This window comes from Lissotriton vulgaris, chromosome 5, assembly GCF_964263255.1.
Source record: "Lissotriton vulgaris chromosome 5, aLisVul1.2, whole genome shotgun sequence".
NCBI lineage: Eukaryota > Metazoa > Chordata > Amphibia > Caudata > Salamandridae > Lissotriton > Lissotriton vulgaris.
In genome coordinates, this window is record NC_141693.1 from 1,421,831,484 (window position 1) to 1,421,848,545 (window position 17,062).

General features: G+C 51.8%; 1 protein-coding gene across 1 annotated transcript in view; it reads left to right on the forward strand.

Moving 5' to 3' along the window:
- Window positions 1-350: 350 nt before the first annotated feature.
- The window catches only part of LOC147712679 (CMRF35-like molecule 1), a 213,256-nt gene continuing 196,544 nt past the window's right edge, over window positions 351-17,062 (forward strand). The window contains exon 1 of the mRNA XM_086923353.1: window positions 351-479. Within this exon, the coding sequence (XP_086779479.1) occupies window positions 380-479 (100 nt within the window). The 5' untranslated portion in view covers window positions 351-379. The remainder of the gene's footprint in view (window positions 480-17,062) is intronic.

Sequence of the window (17,062 nt, forward strand, 5' to 3'; positions counted from 1 at the left end):
GAGTGAGCATGAGTGAGTGTGTTTGTGAGGCGCATACTTTTCCCAATTGCCAGTTATACTTGTCTCCACTAGTTTTATCTGTTGACCTTTTTTTCACCCCGTTTCTCCTTTCTCCAGTCTCCGTTCTGAAGATGCCACTGGTTGACCAGAGCTTGACGTTGATTATATAAATCGCATTTACAAAAGGGCACTCTTGGTTGTGTATAAAAAGATGATGTGAACTTTACTATTTCATGCTCGAAATGCCCCTAGCACAGCAGATTATTGGCCCTCGCGCTTTTCTCATTAGCTCAAAAGAAACGAAAAAGAACCACATCCCTCCCAGTTCCTTAAATTCACTTCCTTCGATGAAAGTTGCTGTCTCAACACCTCGGAGGGGATGTCACAAAGAAGAGATTCAAATTGGTGCTTGGGCCTCAGGTCATATTTTTATCCTGAAATGAAGGTTTTAGCGATCCTTGTGCTTCCAATATTAGCAGGTAAGCTGGACGGATTTAATACTATCTATGACTGTACTATATATAGCACTCTTGTCCTGTGATAGATGACTTGCAGTTACGCCCGTTAATATTACCCAGCACAAAGATATTCAGACTTTTGACCCTCACTACAGTGAAAGGGAAAACCTATAGTAGCCTAAAGGTGTCATGCAGGTGATCTTGCGCGCGCGCATGTGTGTCTCGCTTGTTTACCCTTTTGCAAGATGCCTCAGTCAGTTCTACCTAAACTCCTGACAAAATACGTGACCCATGGCTTCGGTTTAGGCTCTGGCAAGGCAAACTCAGACTTGCATCTTTGTGATGTCGTTTATTAACTACTAGTAAATTGGCCAATAATAACCTCTGTTTATTATATGAAGCGCTATACGAAAAGTATTGTTATATAGCAGGTACATAAGCCTACTGCGTTTCTAAGAAGGAAAGAATATATACATTTAGTAAAAGCATTTTTTAGATTGATCCAGGAACCCTAACGATTATCCCGCGCCTACTAAACGCCGGCTGTAGTGTCATGTATAGGTCACTGTAAAAGCCACGCTACTCAAAAAGAGCGTGAAATCGACATGTTTATTCTACCAAAATAGGAACCAGTGACGGAAGTCAACAGAAATACCAGCAGAGGCACAGAAATGTCACGGGGGAGGTCGCTCACTCCACTCATGGCGCACTTTAGTACCCACCCCCAAGCTGAGTTTAATAACTACACTCACATGTCGGATTCGAGATGTTTCGCCATTTCGGCCTAGGACACGTTTTGAACTATAAAAGTGCACGCACCGTAATTAAACGTGTTGCGAGTTTAAGTTAAAAGTTCGGAACTGATAAGGCACTTTTTAAAATGTCTGCTGAAATCGTGGAGACTGTTTCTAGTTGTTATGCTGTTGTGATGGGTGCCTCAGATCTCACAAAGCCTTGTGATGATCATTTGCCGGATATTTAAAATATGTACTTGTAATAATTGCTAATTTATGGACTCTCTCCAGACATTATTTAATCTGGAGGCGAGCAATTGTAATGTTCTTCTGACATTCCATTTCGTTTGGCTCCAACCACGATGGCCCATTAATTATGTTTTGTTAAAGAATTATGTTATGGGAGTAAAGTGTGATGTTTTCTCCCACGATGAGCAGCTGGAAAAACTTTATGCATATTGTGGGAGCAAAGAGCTCAAAAATGCTGTTTGTGCTTTGAGGAATGTGGAATAACATAACACACAGTATGAGTATTGCTCGAGAATGGAGAATAGTACTCAAAATTACACTCCACAGTTACTCAGTAATATGCATTTTTGAATGTTATTCCTGTAGAGTTTATCAGGGGCAGGGGATGCCTATGCCTCGTAGTGGGGCCTAATGTGCACTGCGCAAACAAATGACACAGACGCCTAGCTAGCTGTTAGGGGCTGAAGACCACAAGACGGTCTCGCGCCCGTTTATTTATACCTGAGGGCTTGACCCGCCCCCAGGCTATGTGCGTGCGTGTGTGGACGGGCCGGGTAGCTCCGTCAGTACATCCCTCCAAACTCACAGTTATTTAGTCCAGGCTACTTAGATGTTTCAGCGGCGTGGAGACCCCATGCTTAGTCCTTGAGTCTCTGACTGGGGGTCGGGTTTGGTCGGAGATGGTACCTTCGGTTTCGCTGCCCTGCGGCCATTTCCTCTCTCACTGGCTCTTCGGCGTTTCGTGCGGGACTTGCCTGGGTGAGACTTGGCTCTGTTTCTGGCCTGGGCGGCGACAGCTCCCGCTCTTGTTGGCTCTCCTGCATCTCAGGGAGAACTGGGTTGTCGTCACCACACTCCATATCTTCCGGCGTTGGTTCCCTCGTGGTCCCTTCTGCGGAGACACGCTTAAACCACGATACATTCCTTGTCACGGCTCTCGTGCCGTGGGAGGCTGACACCATAGTGCCGTGGATGTTCACGATCTCCCACACTTCGGGTTCGAACGTCTTCTGATACTTCCAGTTGCGGTGGCGGGTCTTCAGAACCACATGGTCTCCTACCGCCAGTGGCCTGACCCGGGCTCCTCGCGCTCAGCTTGCTCTTTCGTTAGTGTGTCGCCTTCTGTCTTGGGTGGCCTCGTGGTTCAGCTCTGGGGCTTGCCACGCTGGGATTGTTGGTATACAGTCTCGTGGTGCTCTCCGAAACATGACATGAGCCGGAGCACATTTGGTGGTACAGTGTGGTGTTTGCCGGTAGGCGCTCAGAAACTGCGCCAAACACTCCTCAGGCGCTTCCCCCTGTTCCACGCCGATTTGCAACGCCCGGTTCATTGTCCGCATGAACCTTTCGACCTCTTCGTTGGCTTGAGGCCACTGTGGCGTGATCTTCCGATGATTTATTCCTCGCCTACTTAGATATGCCCTGAAGTCACTGCCCTGAAAGGGTGGCCCATTGTCTGACCTGATCTCATCAGGGAAACCTAGCATGGCAAATGTCCAATCTAACGCTTGTTTAACATGGCTGAATGCCGTGGAAGGTATTACCTCCACCACCGGGAATCTGGAGCACGAGTCGATCAGCACCAGGTCCTGTCGTCCATCAGGAAATGAGCCAAAGTCAATGCTTATCCTCGACCAGGGAATGTCACATAGGTCCTCCGTGATGACGGGGTGCGGCGCTGGCTCCTGGCTTTTGATGACGCACGAGTGGCAGTTGCGGATTTCCTCCTCCACTGCACCGTCGATGCCCGGGAACCACACCCTGCCTCGCAATCGAGCTTTCGTCTTGGCCACTCCCTGGTGACCTTGATGAGCGAGGCGGACCACGTCCCGCTGTAGGCTCGAAGGGATGACAATGGTGGCACCTTGCAGGACCACACCGTGGGGCCCCGTGCAAAGCTCACTTTGGGCCCGCCACATCTGTTGGCGAAAAATTATGCTCCTCCTGCGTTAAAGCGCTGGCTCCATCCAGGAAATGCTTCCAGTTGCGATTCTCGAGCGTGTTCTTCACCCGACGGAGACTGCCCCAATCTCTTCCAGCGTGAGGGCCTTGGGGCAGGCATCTTGCGAACGCACCCTGACAAACTCCTCCACGTCTTCCAGATCGTCCAGCTCCGACGCCAGGGAAGAGTGTCCCGGATGGCGCGACAGGAAGTCCGCCGGGTTGTCTGCTCCTGGGCGGAAAACGACTTAGAATCTGTAAGTTTGAAGCTGGACAGCTCACCTCTCAATCTGGGGCGGCGCAAGCCTGGCCGACCCCGCGAACAGCGGCACCAGCGGTTTGTGGTACGTGACGACTTTGAACTTGTGACCGAAAAGGTACAAATGAAAATGTTGACATGCCCATTTTATGGCGAGCACCTCTCTTTCTATCTGCCCGTAGCGCATCTCCGTCGCTGTCAGCGCCCAGCTGGTGTAGGCCCTGGGTACCCACTCTCGGTCTTCTGTCCTCTGCATCAGGACTGCCCATAGTCCCACCAGGCTCGCATCTACGACAACCTCCGTCTGTCTGTGTGGCCTGAAGTATGCCATGACCTTATCGTCTACGAGGGCGTCTTTTACGGCACGGAATGCCTCGTCCTCCTTTGCGGACCACGTCCATGGGTGGCCCGCCTTGGTGAGTGCGTGCAGGCGTTCTGATAGGGACACCAGATTGGGGATGAAACGGCCACAATACGTGGCCATCCCTAAGAAGCTGCGGACTTCAGTTGCAGACGTCGGCCTGGGGGCCATCCGGATGGTGTCGGCCTTCTTCGGGTCCACTCTCAGGCCGTCGTGGGAAAATATGTACCCAAAGAACTCCACCGACTCATTGTAGAACGGCATTCCTCGCGGTGTAGTGTGAGTCCGTGGTCAGCCAACCGTCGAAGTGTGGCCCGAAGGTGTCCATGATGCTCTTCCAGAGTTTTTGAAAAGACCAGAATATCGTCACTTAAATTGATGACTCCGGGAAGCCCCGACAGCGTCTCCCTGATAGCATTTTGAAACAGTTCGGCGGCCGAGGAGACGCCGAAGCTCAGGCGCTTGTACCTGCCGAGAATAACGTGGGTCGAAAACATTGTGATATTCTGTCGGGGTGTAGCTCAAGCTGGTGGTAGCCCGCATTTAGATCCAGTTTGGAGAACCACCGGGCTCCATTTAAATCCGCCACTATATCGTCCATACTTTATGCATATTGTGGGAGCAAAGAGCTCAAAAATGCTGTTTGTGCTTTGAGGAATGTGGAATAAAATAACACACAGTATGAGTATTGCTCGAGAATGGAGAATAGTACTCAAAATTACACTCCACAGTTACTCAGTAATATGCATTTTTGAATGTTATTCCTGTAGAGTTTATCAGGGGCAGGGGATGCCTATGCCTCGTAGTGGGGCCTAATGTACACTGCGCAAACAAATGACACAGACGCCTAGCTAGCTGTTAGGGGCTGAAGACCACAAGACGGTCTCGCGCCCGTTTATTTATACCTGAGGGCTTGACCCGCCCCCAGGCTGTGTGCGTGCGTGTGTGGACGGGCCGGGTGGCTCCGTCAGCACATCCCTCCAAACTCACAGTTATTTAGTCCAGGCTACTTAGATGTTTCAGCAGCGTGGAGACCCCATGCGTAGTCCTTGAGTCTCTGACTGGGGGTCGGGTTTGGTCGGAGATGGTACCTTCGGTTTCGCTGCCCTGCGGCCATTTCCTCTCTCACTGGCTCTTCCGCGTTTCGTGCGGGACTTGCCTGGGTGACACTTGGCTCTGTTTCTGGCCTGGGCGGCGACAGCTCCCGGTCTTGTTGGCTCTCCTGCATCTCGGGGAGAACTGGGTTGTCGTCACCACACTCCATATCTTCCGGGGTTGGTTCCCTCGTGGTCCCTTCTGCGGAGACACGCTTAAACCACGATACATTCCTTGTCACGCCTCTCGTGCCGTGGGAGGCTGACACCATAGTGCCGTGGATGTTCACGATCTCCCACACTTCGGGTTCGAACGTCTTCTGATACTTCCAGTTGCGGTGGCGGGTCTTCAGAACCACATGGTCTCCTACCGCCAGTGGCCTGACCCGGGCTCCTCGCGCTCAGCTTGCTTTTTCCTTAGTGTGTCGCCTTCTGTCTTGGGTTGCCTCGTGGTTCAGGTCTGGGGCTTGCCACGCTGGGATTGTTGGTGTACAGTCTTGTGGTGCTCTCTGAAACATGACATGAGCCGGAGCACATTTGGTGGTACAGTGTGGTGTTTGCCGGTAGGCGCTCAGAAACTGCGCCAAACACTCCTCAGGCGCTTCCCCCTGTTCCACGCCGATTTGCAACGCCCGGTTCATTGTCCGCATGAACCTTTCGACCTCTTCGTTGGCTTGAGGCCACTGTGGCGTGATCTTCCGATGATTTATTCCTCGCCTACTTAGATATGCCCTGAAGTCACTGCCCTGAAAGGGTGGCCCATTGTCTGACCTGATCTCATCAGGGAAACCTAGCATGGCAAATGTCCAATCTAACGCTTGTTTAACATGGCTGAATGCCGTGGAAGGTATCACCTCCACCACCGGGAATCTGGAGCACGAGTCGATCAGCACCAGGGCATGTCGTCCATCAGGAAATGAGCCAAAGTCAATGCTTATCCTCGACCAGGGAATGTCACATAGGTCCTCCGTGATGACGGGGTGCGGCGCTGGCTCCTGGCTTTTGATGACGCACGAGTGGCAGTTGCGGATTTCCTCCTCCACTGCACCGTCGATGCCCGGGAACCAAACCCTGCCTCGCAATCGAGCTTTCATCTTGGCCACTCCCTGGTGACCTTGATGAGCGAGGCGGACCACCTCCCGCTGTAGGTTCGAAGGGATGACAATGGTGGCACCTTGCAGGACCATACCGTGGGGCCCCGTGCAAAGCTCACTTTGGGCCCGCCACATCTGTTGGCGAAAAATTATGCTCCTCCTGCGTTAAAGCACTGGCTCCATCCAGGAAACGCTTCCAGTTGCGATTCTCGAGCGTGTTCTTCACCCGACGGAGACTGCCCCAATATCTTCCAGCGTGAGGGCCTTGGGGCAGGCATCTTGCGAACGCACCCTGACAAACTCCTTCAGGTCTTCCAGATCGTCCAGCTCCGACGCCAGGGAAGAGTGTCCCGGATGGCGCGACATGAAGTCCGCCGGGTTGTCTGCTCCTGGGCGGAAAACGACTTAGAATCTGTAAGTTTGAAGCTGGACAGCCCATCTCTCAATCCGGGGCGGCGCAAGCCTGGCCGACCCCGCGAACAGCGGCACCAGCGGTTTGTGGTACGTGACGACTTTAAACTCGTGACCGAAAAGGTACAAATGAAAATGTTGACATGCCCATTTTATGGCGAGCGCCTCTCTTTCTATCTGCCCGTAGCGCATCTCCGTCGCTGTCAGCGCCCGGCTGGCGTAGGCCGTGGGTACCCACTCTTGGTCTTCTGTCCTCTGCATCAGGACTCCCCATAGTCCCACCAGGCTCGCATCTACGACAACCTCCGTCTGTCTGTGTGGCCTGAAGTATGCCATGACCTTATCGTCTACGAGGGCGTCTTTTACGGCACGGAATGCCTCGTCCTCCTTTGCGGACCACGTCCATGGGTGGCCCGCCTTGGTGAGTGCATGCAGGGGTTCTGATAGGGACGCCAGGTTGGGGATGAAACGGCCACAATACGTGGCCATCCCTAAGAAGCTGTGAACTTCGGTTGCAGACGTCGGCTTGGGCGCCATCCGGATGGCGTCGGCCTTCTTCGGGTCCACTCTCAGGCCGTTGCGGGAAAATATGTACCCAATGAACTCCACCGACTCATTGTAGAACGGCATTCCTCGCGGTGCAGTGTGAGTCCGTGGTCAGCCAACCGTCGAAGTGTGGCCCGAAGGTGTTCATGATGCTCTTCCAGAGTTTTTGAAAAGACCAGAATATCGTCACTTAAATTGATGACTCCGGGAAGCCCCGACAGCGTTTCCCTGATAGCATTTTGAAACACTTCGGCGGCCGAGGAGATGCCGAAGCTCAGGCGCTTGTACCTGCGGAGACCAACGTGGGTCGAAAACATTGTGATATTCTGTCGGGGTGTAGCTCAAGCTGGTGGTAGCCCGCATTTAGATCCAGTTTGGAGAACCACCGGGCTCCATTTAAATCCGCCACTATATCGTCCATACTTTATGCATATTGTGGGAGCAAAGAGCTCAAAAATGCTGTTTGTGCTTTGAGGAATGTGGAACAACATAACACACAGTATGAGTATTGCTCGAGAATGGAGAATAGTACTCAAAATTACACTCCACAGTTACTCAGTAATATGCATTTTTGAATGTTATTCCTGTAGAGTTTATCAGGGGCAGGGGATGACTATGCCTCGTAGTAGGGCCTAATGTACACTGCGCAAACAAATGACACAGACGCCTAGCTAGCTGTTAGGGGCTGAAGACCACAAGACGGTCTCGCGCCCGTTTATTTATACCTGAGGGCTTGACCCGCCCCCAGGCTGTGTGTGTGCGTGTGTGGACGGGCCGGGTGGCTCCGTCAGTACATCCCTCCAAACTCACAGTTATTTAGTCCAGGCTACTTAGATGTTTCAGCAGCGTGGAGACCCCATGCGTAGTCCTTGAGTCTCTGACTGGGGGTCGGGTTTGGTCGGAGATGGTACCTTCGGTTTCGCTGCCCTGCGGCCATTTCCTCTCTAACTGGCTCTTCGGCGTTTCGTGCAGGACTTGCCTGGGTGACACTTGGCTCTGTTTCTGGCCTGGGCAGCGACAGCTCCCGGTCTTGTTGGCTCTCCTGCATCTCGGGGAGAACTGGGTTGTCGTCACCACACTCCATATCTTCCAGCGTTGGTTCCCTCGTGGTCCCTTCTGCGGAGACACACTTAAACCACGATACATTCCTTGTCACGGCTCTCGTGCCGTGGGAGGCTGACACCATAGTGCCGTGGATGTTCACGATCTCCCACACTCCGGGTTCGAACGTCTTCTGATACTTCCAGTTGCGGTGGCGGGTCTTCAGAACCACATGGTCCCCTACCGCCAGTGGCCTGACCCGGGCTCCTCGCGCTCAGCTTGCTCTTTCGTTAGTGTGTCGCCTTCTGTCTTGGGTTGCCTCGTGGTTCAGCTCTGGGGCATGCCACGCTGGGATTGTTGGTATACAGTCTCGTGGTGCTCTCCGAAACATGACATGAGCCGGAGCACATTTGGTGGTACAGTGTGGTGTTTGCCGGTAGGCGCTCAGAAACTGCTCCAAACACTCCTCAGGCGCTTCCCCCTGTTCCACGCCGATTTGCAACGCCCGGTTCATTGTCCGCATGAACCTTTCGACCTCTTCGTTGGCTTGAGGCCACTGTGGCGTGATCATCCGATGATTTATTCCTCGCCTACTTAGATATGCCCTGAAGTCACTGCCCTGAAAGGGTGGCCCATTGTCTGACCTGATCTCATCAGGGAAACCTAGCATGACAAATGTCCAATCTAACGCTTGTTTAACATGGCTGAATGCCGTGGAAGGTATCACCTCCACCACCGGGAATCTGGAGCACGAGTCGATCAGCACCAGGGCCTGTCGTCCATCAGGAAATGAGCCAAAGTCAATGCTTATCCTCGACCAGGGAATGTCACATAGGTCCTCCGTGATGACGGGGTGCGGCGCTGGCTCCTGGCTTTTGATGACGCACGAGTGGCAGTTGCGGATTTCCTCCTCCACTGCACCGTCGATGCCCGGGAACCACACCCTGCCTCGCAATCAAGCTTTTGTCTTGGCCACTCCCTGGTGACCTTGATGAGCGAGGCGGACCACCTCCCGCTGTAGGCTCGAAGGGATGACAATGGTGGCACCGTGCAGGACCACACCGTGGGGCCCCGTGCAAAGCTCACTTTGGGCTCGCCACATCTGTTGGCGAAAAATTATGCTCCTCCTGCATTAAAGCGCTGGCTCCATCCAGGAAACGCTTCCAGTTGCGATTCTCGAGCGTGTTCTTCACCCGACGGAGACTGCCCCAATCTCTTCCAGCGTGCGGGCCTTGGGGCAGGCATCTTGCGAACGCACCCTGACAAACTCCTCCACGTCTTCCAGATCGTCCAGCTCCGACGCCAGGGAAGAGTGTCCCGGATGGCGCGACAGGAAGTCCGCCGGGTTGTCTGCTCCTGGGCGGAAAACGACTTAGAATCTGTAAGTTTGAAGCTGGACAGCCCACCTCTCAATCCGGGGCGGCGCAAGCCTGGCCGACCCCGCGAACAGCGGCACCAGCGGTTTGTGGTACGTGACGACTTTGAACTTGTGACCGAAAAGGTACAAATGAAAATGTTGACATGCCCATTTTATGGCGAGCGCCTCTCTTTCTATCTGCCCGTAGCGCATCTCCGTCGCTGTCAGCGCCCGGCTGGCGTAGGCCGTGGGTACCCACTCTTGGTCTTCTGTCCTCTGCATCAGGACTGCCCATAGTCCCACCAGGCTCGCATCTACGACAACCTCCGTCTGTCTGTGTGGCCTGAAGTATGCCATGACCTTATCGTCTACGAGGGTGTCTTTTACGGCACGGAATGCCTCGTCCTCCTTTGCGGACCACGTCCATGGGTGGCCCGCCTTGGTGAGTGCGTGCAGGGGTTCTGATAGGGACGCCAGGTTGGGGATGAAACGGCCACAATACGTGGCCATCCCTAAGAAGCTGCGGACTTCGGTTGCAGACGTCGGCTTGGGCGCCATCCGGATGGCGTCGGCCTTCTTCGGGTCCACTCTCAGGCCGTCGCGGGAAAATATGTACCCAAAGAACTCCACCGACTCATTGTAGAACGGCATTCCTCGCGGTGTAGTGTGAGTCCGTGGTCAGCCAACCGTCGAAGTGTGGCCCGAAGGTGTCCATGATGCTCTTCCAGAGTTTTTGAAAAGACCAGAATATCGTCACTTAAATTGATGGCTCCGGGAAGCCCCGACAGCGTCTTCCTGATAGCATTTTGAAACACTTCGGCGGCCGAGAAGACGCCGAAGCTCAGGCACTTGTACCTGCGGAGACCAACGTGGGTCGAACACATTGTGATATTCTGTCGGGGTGTAGCTCAAGCTGGTGGTAGCACGCATTTAGATCCAGTTTGGAGAACCACCGGGCTCCATTTAAATCCGCCACTATATCGTCCATAGTTGGTGTGAGATGTCGCTCCCTCTTGACTGCCTTGTTTGGGAGGCGCATGTCCACACAGAGTCTTATGGCGCCCGGTTGTTTGGGCCTGGGGGCCATCACAAGGGGCGACACCCAGGGTGTTGGGCCCGACACTTTTTCAATTACCCCAAGTTCCTCAAGCTTTTTCAGTTCTTCCTCCACCTGCGGCCGCAGGTGGAAGGGCACTGTCCTGTGTTGCAGTGCTGTCGGCTTCACAGTGTGGTCGATATGTAGCTTGAACACCTTCCCTTTCAGGCGGCCCAGTCCTTGGAAAAGCGCCGGGAAATCACTCAGCATCGCGTCCGCATGCCGTTCGTGTATTTGGTTGGCGAAAAATACTAGCCGGAGGTCTTCCGCCGTGTGGCAGCTGAGGAGCGTGCCACGCTTGCCTCCGGTCACGTGAAACTTCGTATTCACCTTTTTGCCGTTGCATGACACCATCACATCAATTACTCCTCGTAGAGGCAAGGGGTCGTCACTGTCGTACGTGTATATTCTGGCTTTTGAGGGTGACAGCGGCGGGCGAAGACAGCTGTTCATACTGTGAATTGTCCATCACGTTCAGGAACGCCCCGTGTCAATCAACGGTTGTAACTGGGAGCCTCCAATCTGGACTTCGCACATCAGCGGTGGTCATCTCCTCGAGCCATCACGACCCACGAAAGAGACGAAGAATACGTCATCGTCCTCCTCCTCGTCCATGTGGAATGCTGCTTGTGGCGTGTTGCCTCAAGGCCCGGAGTCTTCGAGCGAGATCTGGCGCACTCCTTGGCTAACGCTCCTTCCACTCGGTCCTTCCACTTTGCCACTGGATTCAAGCAAGCCGGGCTGAAGACGGCTGCAATGCCAGAAACCGGTCCTCGGAAGCTTGTTTCCGGTCCAGGGAAGACATGGCTTGGCAGTTCGGGCTGGACTGTTCCCATGAGGCACAGGGTGAGACTGATTTGCATATAGCCATGTCTGAACTGGGGTGGCAGAGTGGGCTAAAGAACGGTGATGGATTAAACCCAGATCTTTTGACTGGGTGTGAGTGTTTGATTGATTCAGATGCTCCGTCCATCACCACCCCCTTTTGTATCGCTTTTGGCCGCCATAAGTGTGGCAGGGTATGCTCAGACGTGAGTCCCTTGCTCACTTTGCCACTGGATTCAAGCAAGCCGGGCTGAAGACGGCTGGAATGCCAGAAACCGGTCCTCGGAAGCTTGTTTCCGGTCCAGGGAAGACATGGCTTGGCAGTTCGGGCTGGACTGTTTCCATGAGGCACAGGGTCAGACTGATTTGCATATAGCCATGTCTGATCTGGAGTGGCAGAGTGGGCTAAAGAACGGTGATAGATTAAACTCAGATCTTTTGACTGGGTGTGAGTGTTTGATTTATTCAGATTCTCCGTCCATCACCACCCCCTTTTGTACCGCTTTTGGCCGCCATAAGTGTGGCAGGGTATGCTCAGACGTGAGTCCCTTGCTCACTTTGCCACTGGATTCAAGCAAGCCGGGCTGAAGACGGCTGGAATGCCAGAAACCGGTCCTCGGAAGCTTGTTTCCGGTCCAGGGAAGACATGGCTTGGCAGTTCGGGCTGGACTGTTCCCATGAGCCACAGGGTCAGACTGATTTGCATATAGCCATGTCTGAACTGGGGTGGCAGAGTGGGCTAAAGAACGGTGATGGATTAAACCCAGATCTTTTGACTGGGTGTGAGTGTTTGATTGATTCAGATGCTCCGTCCATCACCACCCCCTTTTGTACTGCTTTTGGCCGCTATAAGTGTGGCAGGGTATGCTCAGATGTGAGTCCCTTGCTCACTTTGCCACTGGATTCAAGCAAGCTGGACTGAAGACGGCTGGAATGCCAGAAACCGGTCCTCGGAAGCTTGTTTCCGGTCCAGGGAAGACATGCTTGGCAGTTCGGGCTGGACTGATCCCATGAGGCACAGGGTCAGACTGATTTGCATATAGCCATGTCTGAACTGGGGTGGCAGAGTGGGCTAAAGAACGGTGATGGATTAAACCCAGATCTTTTGACTGGGTGTGAGTGTTTGATTGATTCAGATGCTCCGTCCATCACTACCCCCTTTTGTACCGCTTTTGGCCGCAATAAGTGTGGCAGGGTATGCTCAGACATGAGTCCCCTGCTCACTTTGCCACTGGATTCAAGCAAGCCGGGCTGAAGACAGCTGGAATGCCAGAAACCGGTCCTCTGAAGCTTTTTTCCGGTCCAGGGAAGACATGGCTTGGCAGTTCGGGCTGGACTGTTCCCATGAGGCACAGGGTCAGACTGATTTCCACATAGCCATGTCTGAACTGGGGTGGCAGAGTGGGCTAAAGAACGGTGATGGATTAACCCAGATCTTTTGACTGGGTGTGAGTGTTTGATTGATTCAGATGCTCCGTCCATCACCACCCCCTTTTGTACCTCTTCCACTCAGTCCGGCACGGCGACTGCCGCTGCTCCGGCATACTTTCGCAAAGTGATTCATTTTCCCACAGTTAGAGCACGTTTTCCCTCGTGCGAAGCACCGACTATTCGGAGGGTGGTCCATTCCGCAGTTCCAGCATGCGGAGCGCGAGGCTGCTGGCGGCTGGCTTCTCTGAGCGGACGGAAGTGGCCTTCTGCGGATGACGTCGACGTGCTTCTCTTTAACACACGTGTTTGGCTGGCATCGCAGGTCTGTCCAACGCGGCCTGCATCGTTTCTGCTCGGGCATTCGAAAGTTCGTGCGACCTTGCTAACACTAGAATCTCGTCCAGGCTTATTCGGGGCTGTCGTAAGATGAGGCGTCTCAGCTGAACTGACCTACAGCCTTGTATGAGCTGCGCTCTGATTTCCAGTGTTCTCTCCGGCAACTCACAGGAGGTCGCCAGCTTGCGAAGCCTCGCGTAGAAGACGTCGATTGATTCGCTTTCCGCTTGGCGGGCCTGGCGCAGCTTGAACCATTTATAATCCGGGTTTGCGCGGGGATCAAAATGGCGATTGAGCGCCGTGATGGCGGCCGTGTAATCATTGTCGTTCCCTCTGTCTGGTAGGATTTCGAATAGTTCATACAGCTTGTCGCCTCCGTAGCACATGAGCAACGAGCGCTTGACTTTGGCGTCTGGTTCTCAGACTCCCACGAAGTAGTGTTCTAGCCAGCCTAACCTGAGGCGCCACCGCGCAGCAGCCGTGGGGGGGTCCGACAGCTCACTGAATGGCGGGAGCATGGCGTGTCCCTGCTGGATTAGCGTGGCGTTGATGACGGGGACTGGAGCCTTTACATTTTGCGGTACCACTGGCTGTTGTGCTGGAGCTTGCAGGGCCGGGGCAGCTGCTGCATTGCCTGCATCTGCCTGTCGATTCATCGCTGGCACATGGCCACGTGTGGGCTACGTGCTGACGTAGGCCTGTGGTGATGGCACGTGGCTGGCTGCTGTGGCGGCAGTCTGGCAGACCCTCCACCGCCAACTCGGCGGGAGTGCACCCGCGAGGGATTCGGGCCGCAGCCGCGGGCTCAAGCGCAGGCAGCGCGAGCGCTGCACCCAGAACACCGCGGGACACGGCAAGCGCGTCCGCGGGGGCGAGGCGTGGGCAAGGTACCCGCCTCGTCACCAGTGTAGAGTTTATCAGGGGCAGGGGATGCCTAAGCCTCGTAGTGGGGCCTAATGTACACTGCGCAAACAAATGACACAGACGCTTAGCTAGTAGTTAGGGGCCGAAGACCACGAGACGGTCTCGAGCCCGTTTATTTATACCTGAGGGCTTGACCCGCCCCCAGGCTGTGTACGTGCGTGTGTGCGTGTGTGGACGGGCCGGGTGGCTCCGTCAGTACAATTCCCAATTCCATATTCCTGTGTGAATGAGCTACATTTCCACAGAGAAGACCTGATTTATAAAGGAAATTACACTTTTAAGTAATTTACACTTATGAGGAAGTTTACTGCTTTTTACTTATTCACGAATTCCGAGTGTAAGCTGGTACTTAAAAAAAAAGTAGTAAATCCAGTACTACACATTGCCAATTACTGGTACTACAACACTCTCCAGCCACGGACCATAAGGGAACATTCATTTTTCCTTTGCTTTACAATAGCGAGTTAAGGCGCTGATCCTATGCTTTACAATACCGATTTACGGCGGAGAAGTCCGGTAAAAAATAAAAAAGTTTATTTAACTCGAAAATAGATATTACAAATATTGTTATGTGAAATGGTATTCCTAGTTCAGGTAGACTGCTCTATAGCCAAGTACCACGAACAACAAGGCTTTAACCTATAGCTTTCGCCTTAGTGAACCTTGAAACGAAAAACGTTTAAGCCTTTGCCTAACTTCACTCACAGAGGCAGAGATTTTTTTGTTTTGAATCTAAAGAAGGGAGGGCATCCAGCGTTATGAGTAACATAATTTTTAAATGTTATCTTTGAGGAAACAGACATCAAATTCAGTCGTATCTCACAACTGAGAAATACGGGAGATTCTGGGAGTTTGAGCCTTCTTGCAGATATGCCCAAAACGTTTCTCTGTATCAGCATACATAATATTAAAGCCATCCAATTTAGCTCCAAAAATCGTATTAGCAATCGCAACTAGCATTCTCTGAAACAACAAGTCCTCTGGAACAACTTCAGGTAGGTGTTATGCACTACTAGGGTGAACATACAGAGAGAGGAATCGAAGAACACACGCAGGGTTTTCAGTTTGTATGCAGGCATGCTGCCAAAACCATCACATTTACAGCTTGGTAAGTGAGGTTTCCTGTAGCCAGCTTTCAATAGGAGGCACACAGCAAGATTTCTGATGCCACATCATTCTATCAATCCATGCCAATTTACTTTAATCCAGCTCCAAACTTGTACACGAGCATATGTTTGAAAGCACAGTCCAGGGCTCAGAGAAATCACTTGGAGTAACTACATAGACATCTGTAAATATGTAGGCGGCAGGCAGGATGTATGACATTACAAAGCATGCTTTTACCACACATGCTGTTACAACACAGTTTTTACAACGCATGCTGTTACAACGCATAGCGCTTTGGGGTGCTGGATAGTGAATAGTTGAATTTACTATTCCAACTCCAGTCCCCGTGGATAGTAGGGAAGGTGTTGGATAGTAAATTAAAACTATTCCCTATCCTAGAGCGCCCCCCCAGTGCAATGCTTTGTAATGGTTTTCGTTGTAAATCCTGCGTTGTAAAAGCACTGCTTTGTAAAAGTTTTGTTGTAAAGGATGTTTCCCGGCAGGCATGGCCCTATGAACGTCACAGGATGCAGGCAGAGACATTAGTGGAAGATGACTAGTTTCACCCCTATTCACAATCTTCATATCATTTTGGACTTCAACATGAGCCAGCTTTCTACCCTTCATATGCTGTATTACCTTTGTTCCTTCCAGGTGGTATATTTCCCCTCCCTGTTCCCACCTGTAACCCCTCTGACCTTGGAACATTCCATGTATTCAGCCATCAGCTGTCAACCTCAACTGTCACTATACTGCTTGCCTTTGAGTAGCCTAGCAATGGTGAGGATAAGCACTCTGGGATCGCTTTGTTGATGCTGGGTTTAATTATTTTGCAGCAATGGATGTTAAGGTTATTTAATAATGCAACGCCGAGATCTATAGCTGTGTTTTAAATCAACCAAGAGATGATTGTGAGTGCTGAAAATGGTTATTGTATAACATTAGTCAGCAGAACGTCTTCTGTCCAGGAAGTAGCTTTCATGTCATGCACGTGGACTAATATAGTTTCCACAGAAAAAGACTGGAGCTTGGATGGTGTCATTTATTTCAGCACTGCCAAGCTGTGATCCAAATAACAACACAACTGAACAATTGCCAATACCGCTAAATTGTTTGAACCCTCATTTGTAAGACACCATATTGAACATCCAACAATATGTACCTTTTAGCTTCCCATTCTGCCTAGAATAAATCTTTTATTTCTTTATTTTTTTGTTTTCACATAACAAAATTCAACTTCTTTTTACAAATACCTTACATAGTTCTCTTTGTACCTCATAACAAAATCTTTTACATACAAAATTCTAATAAATTACACTCTACATTTCCATACTCACTTCATACTCTCCTTTTTCTTTCATTCACCATTCGACACACTCACACATTCCTTAACTTACAAAATACTAAACCAAAACTTTTTCTAATATTATTTTGTGAACAACACCAGCCCATTGGTTCCTGATAGCGACGTTGCGAGGCCCCTGTCACATGAGAAAGAGGTCCCAGTGTATACCCTCTCTCCTCTATTTGTGGAAACCCTGATGTAAATCGTTATTTGAAATATTTCCCACGCTAAATAGCAACAGAATAAACCTCAGATTGAAACTCTTTGAGTGAAGCATATTTTGAAAAGTCAAACGGGTAAAGCACAGGATATCCGTGGGAGTCACACTACACAGATACCCCCACCCTACCCCCACCCTTGGTGGAGAAGAGTGGAGCCTAATAGCTGGACAAAGAGAAATGGGGTCCAACATCAGTTTAGGCAGAGAATAGCCAGCCCTATACACTGGATTGT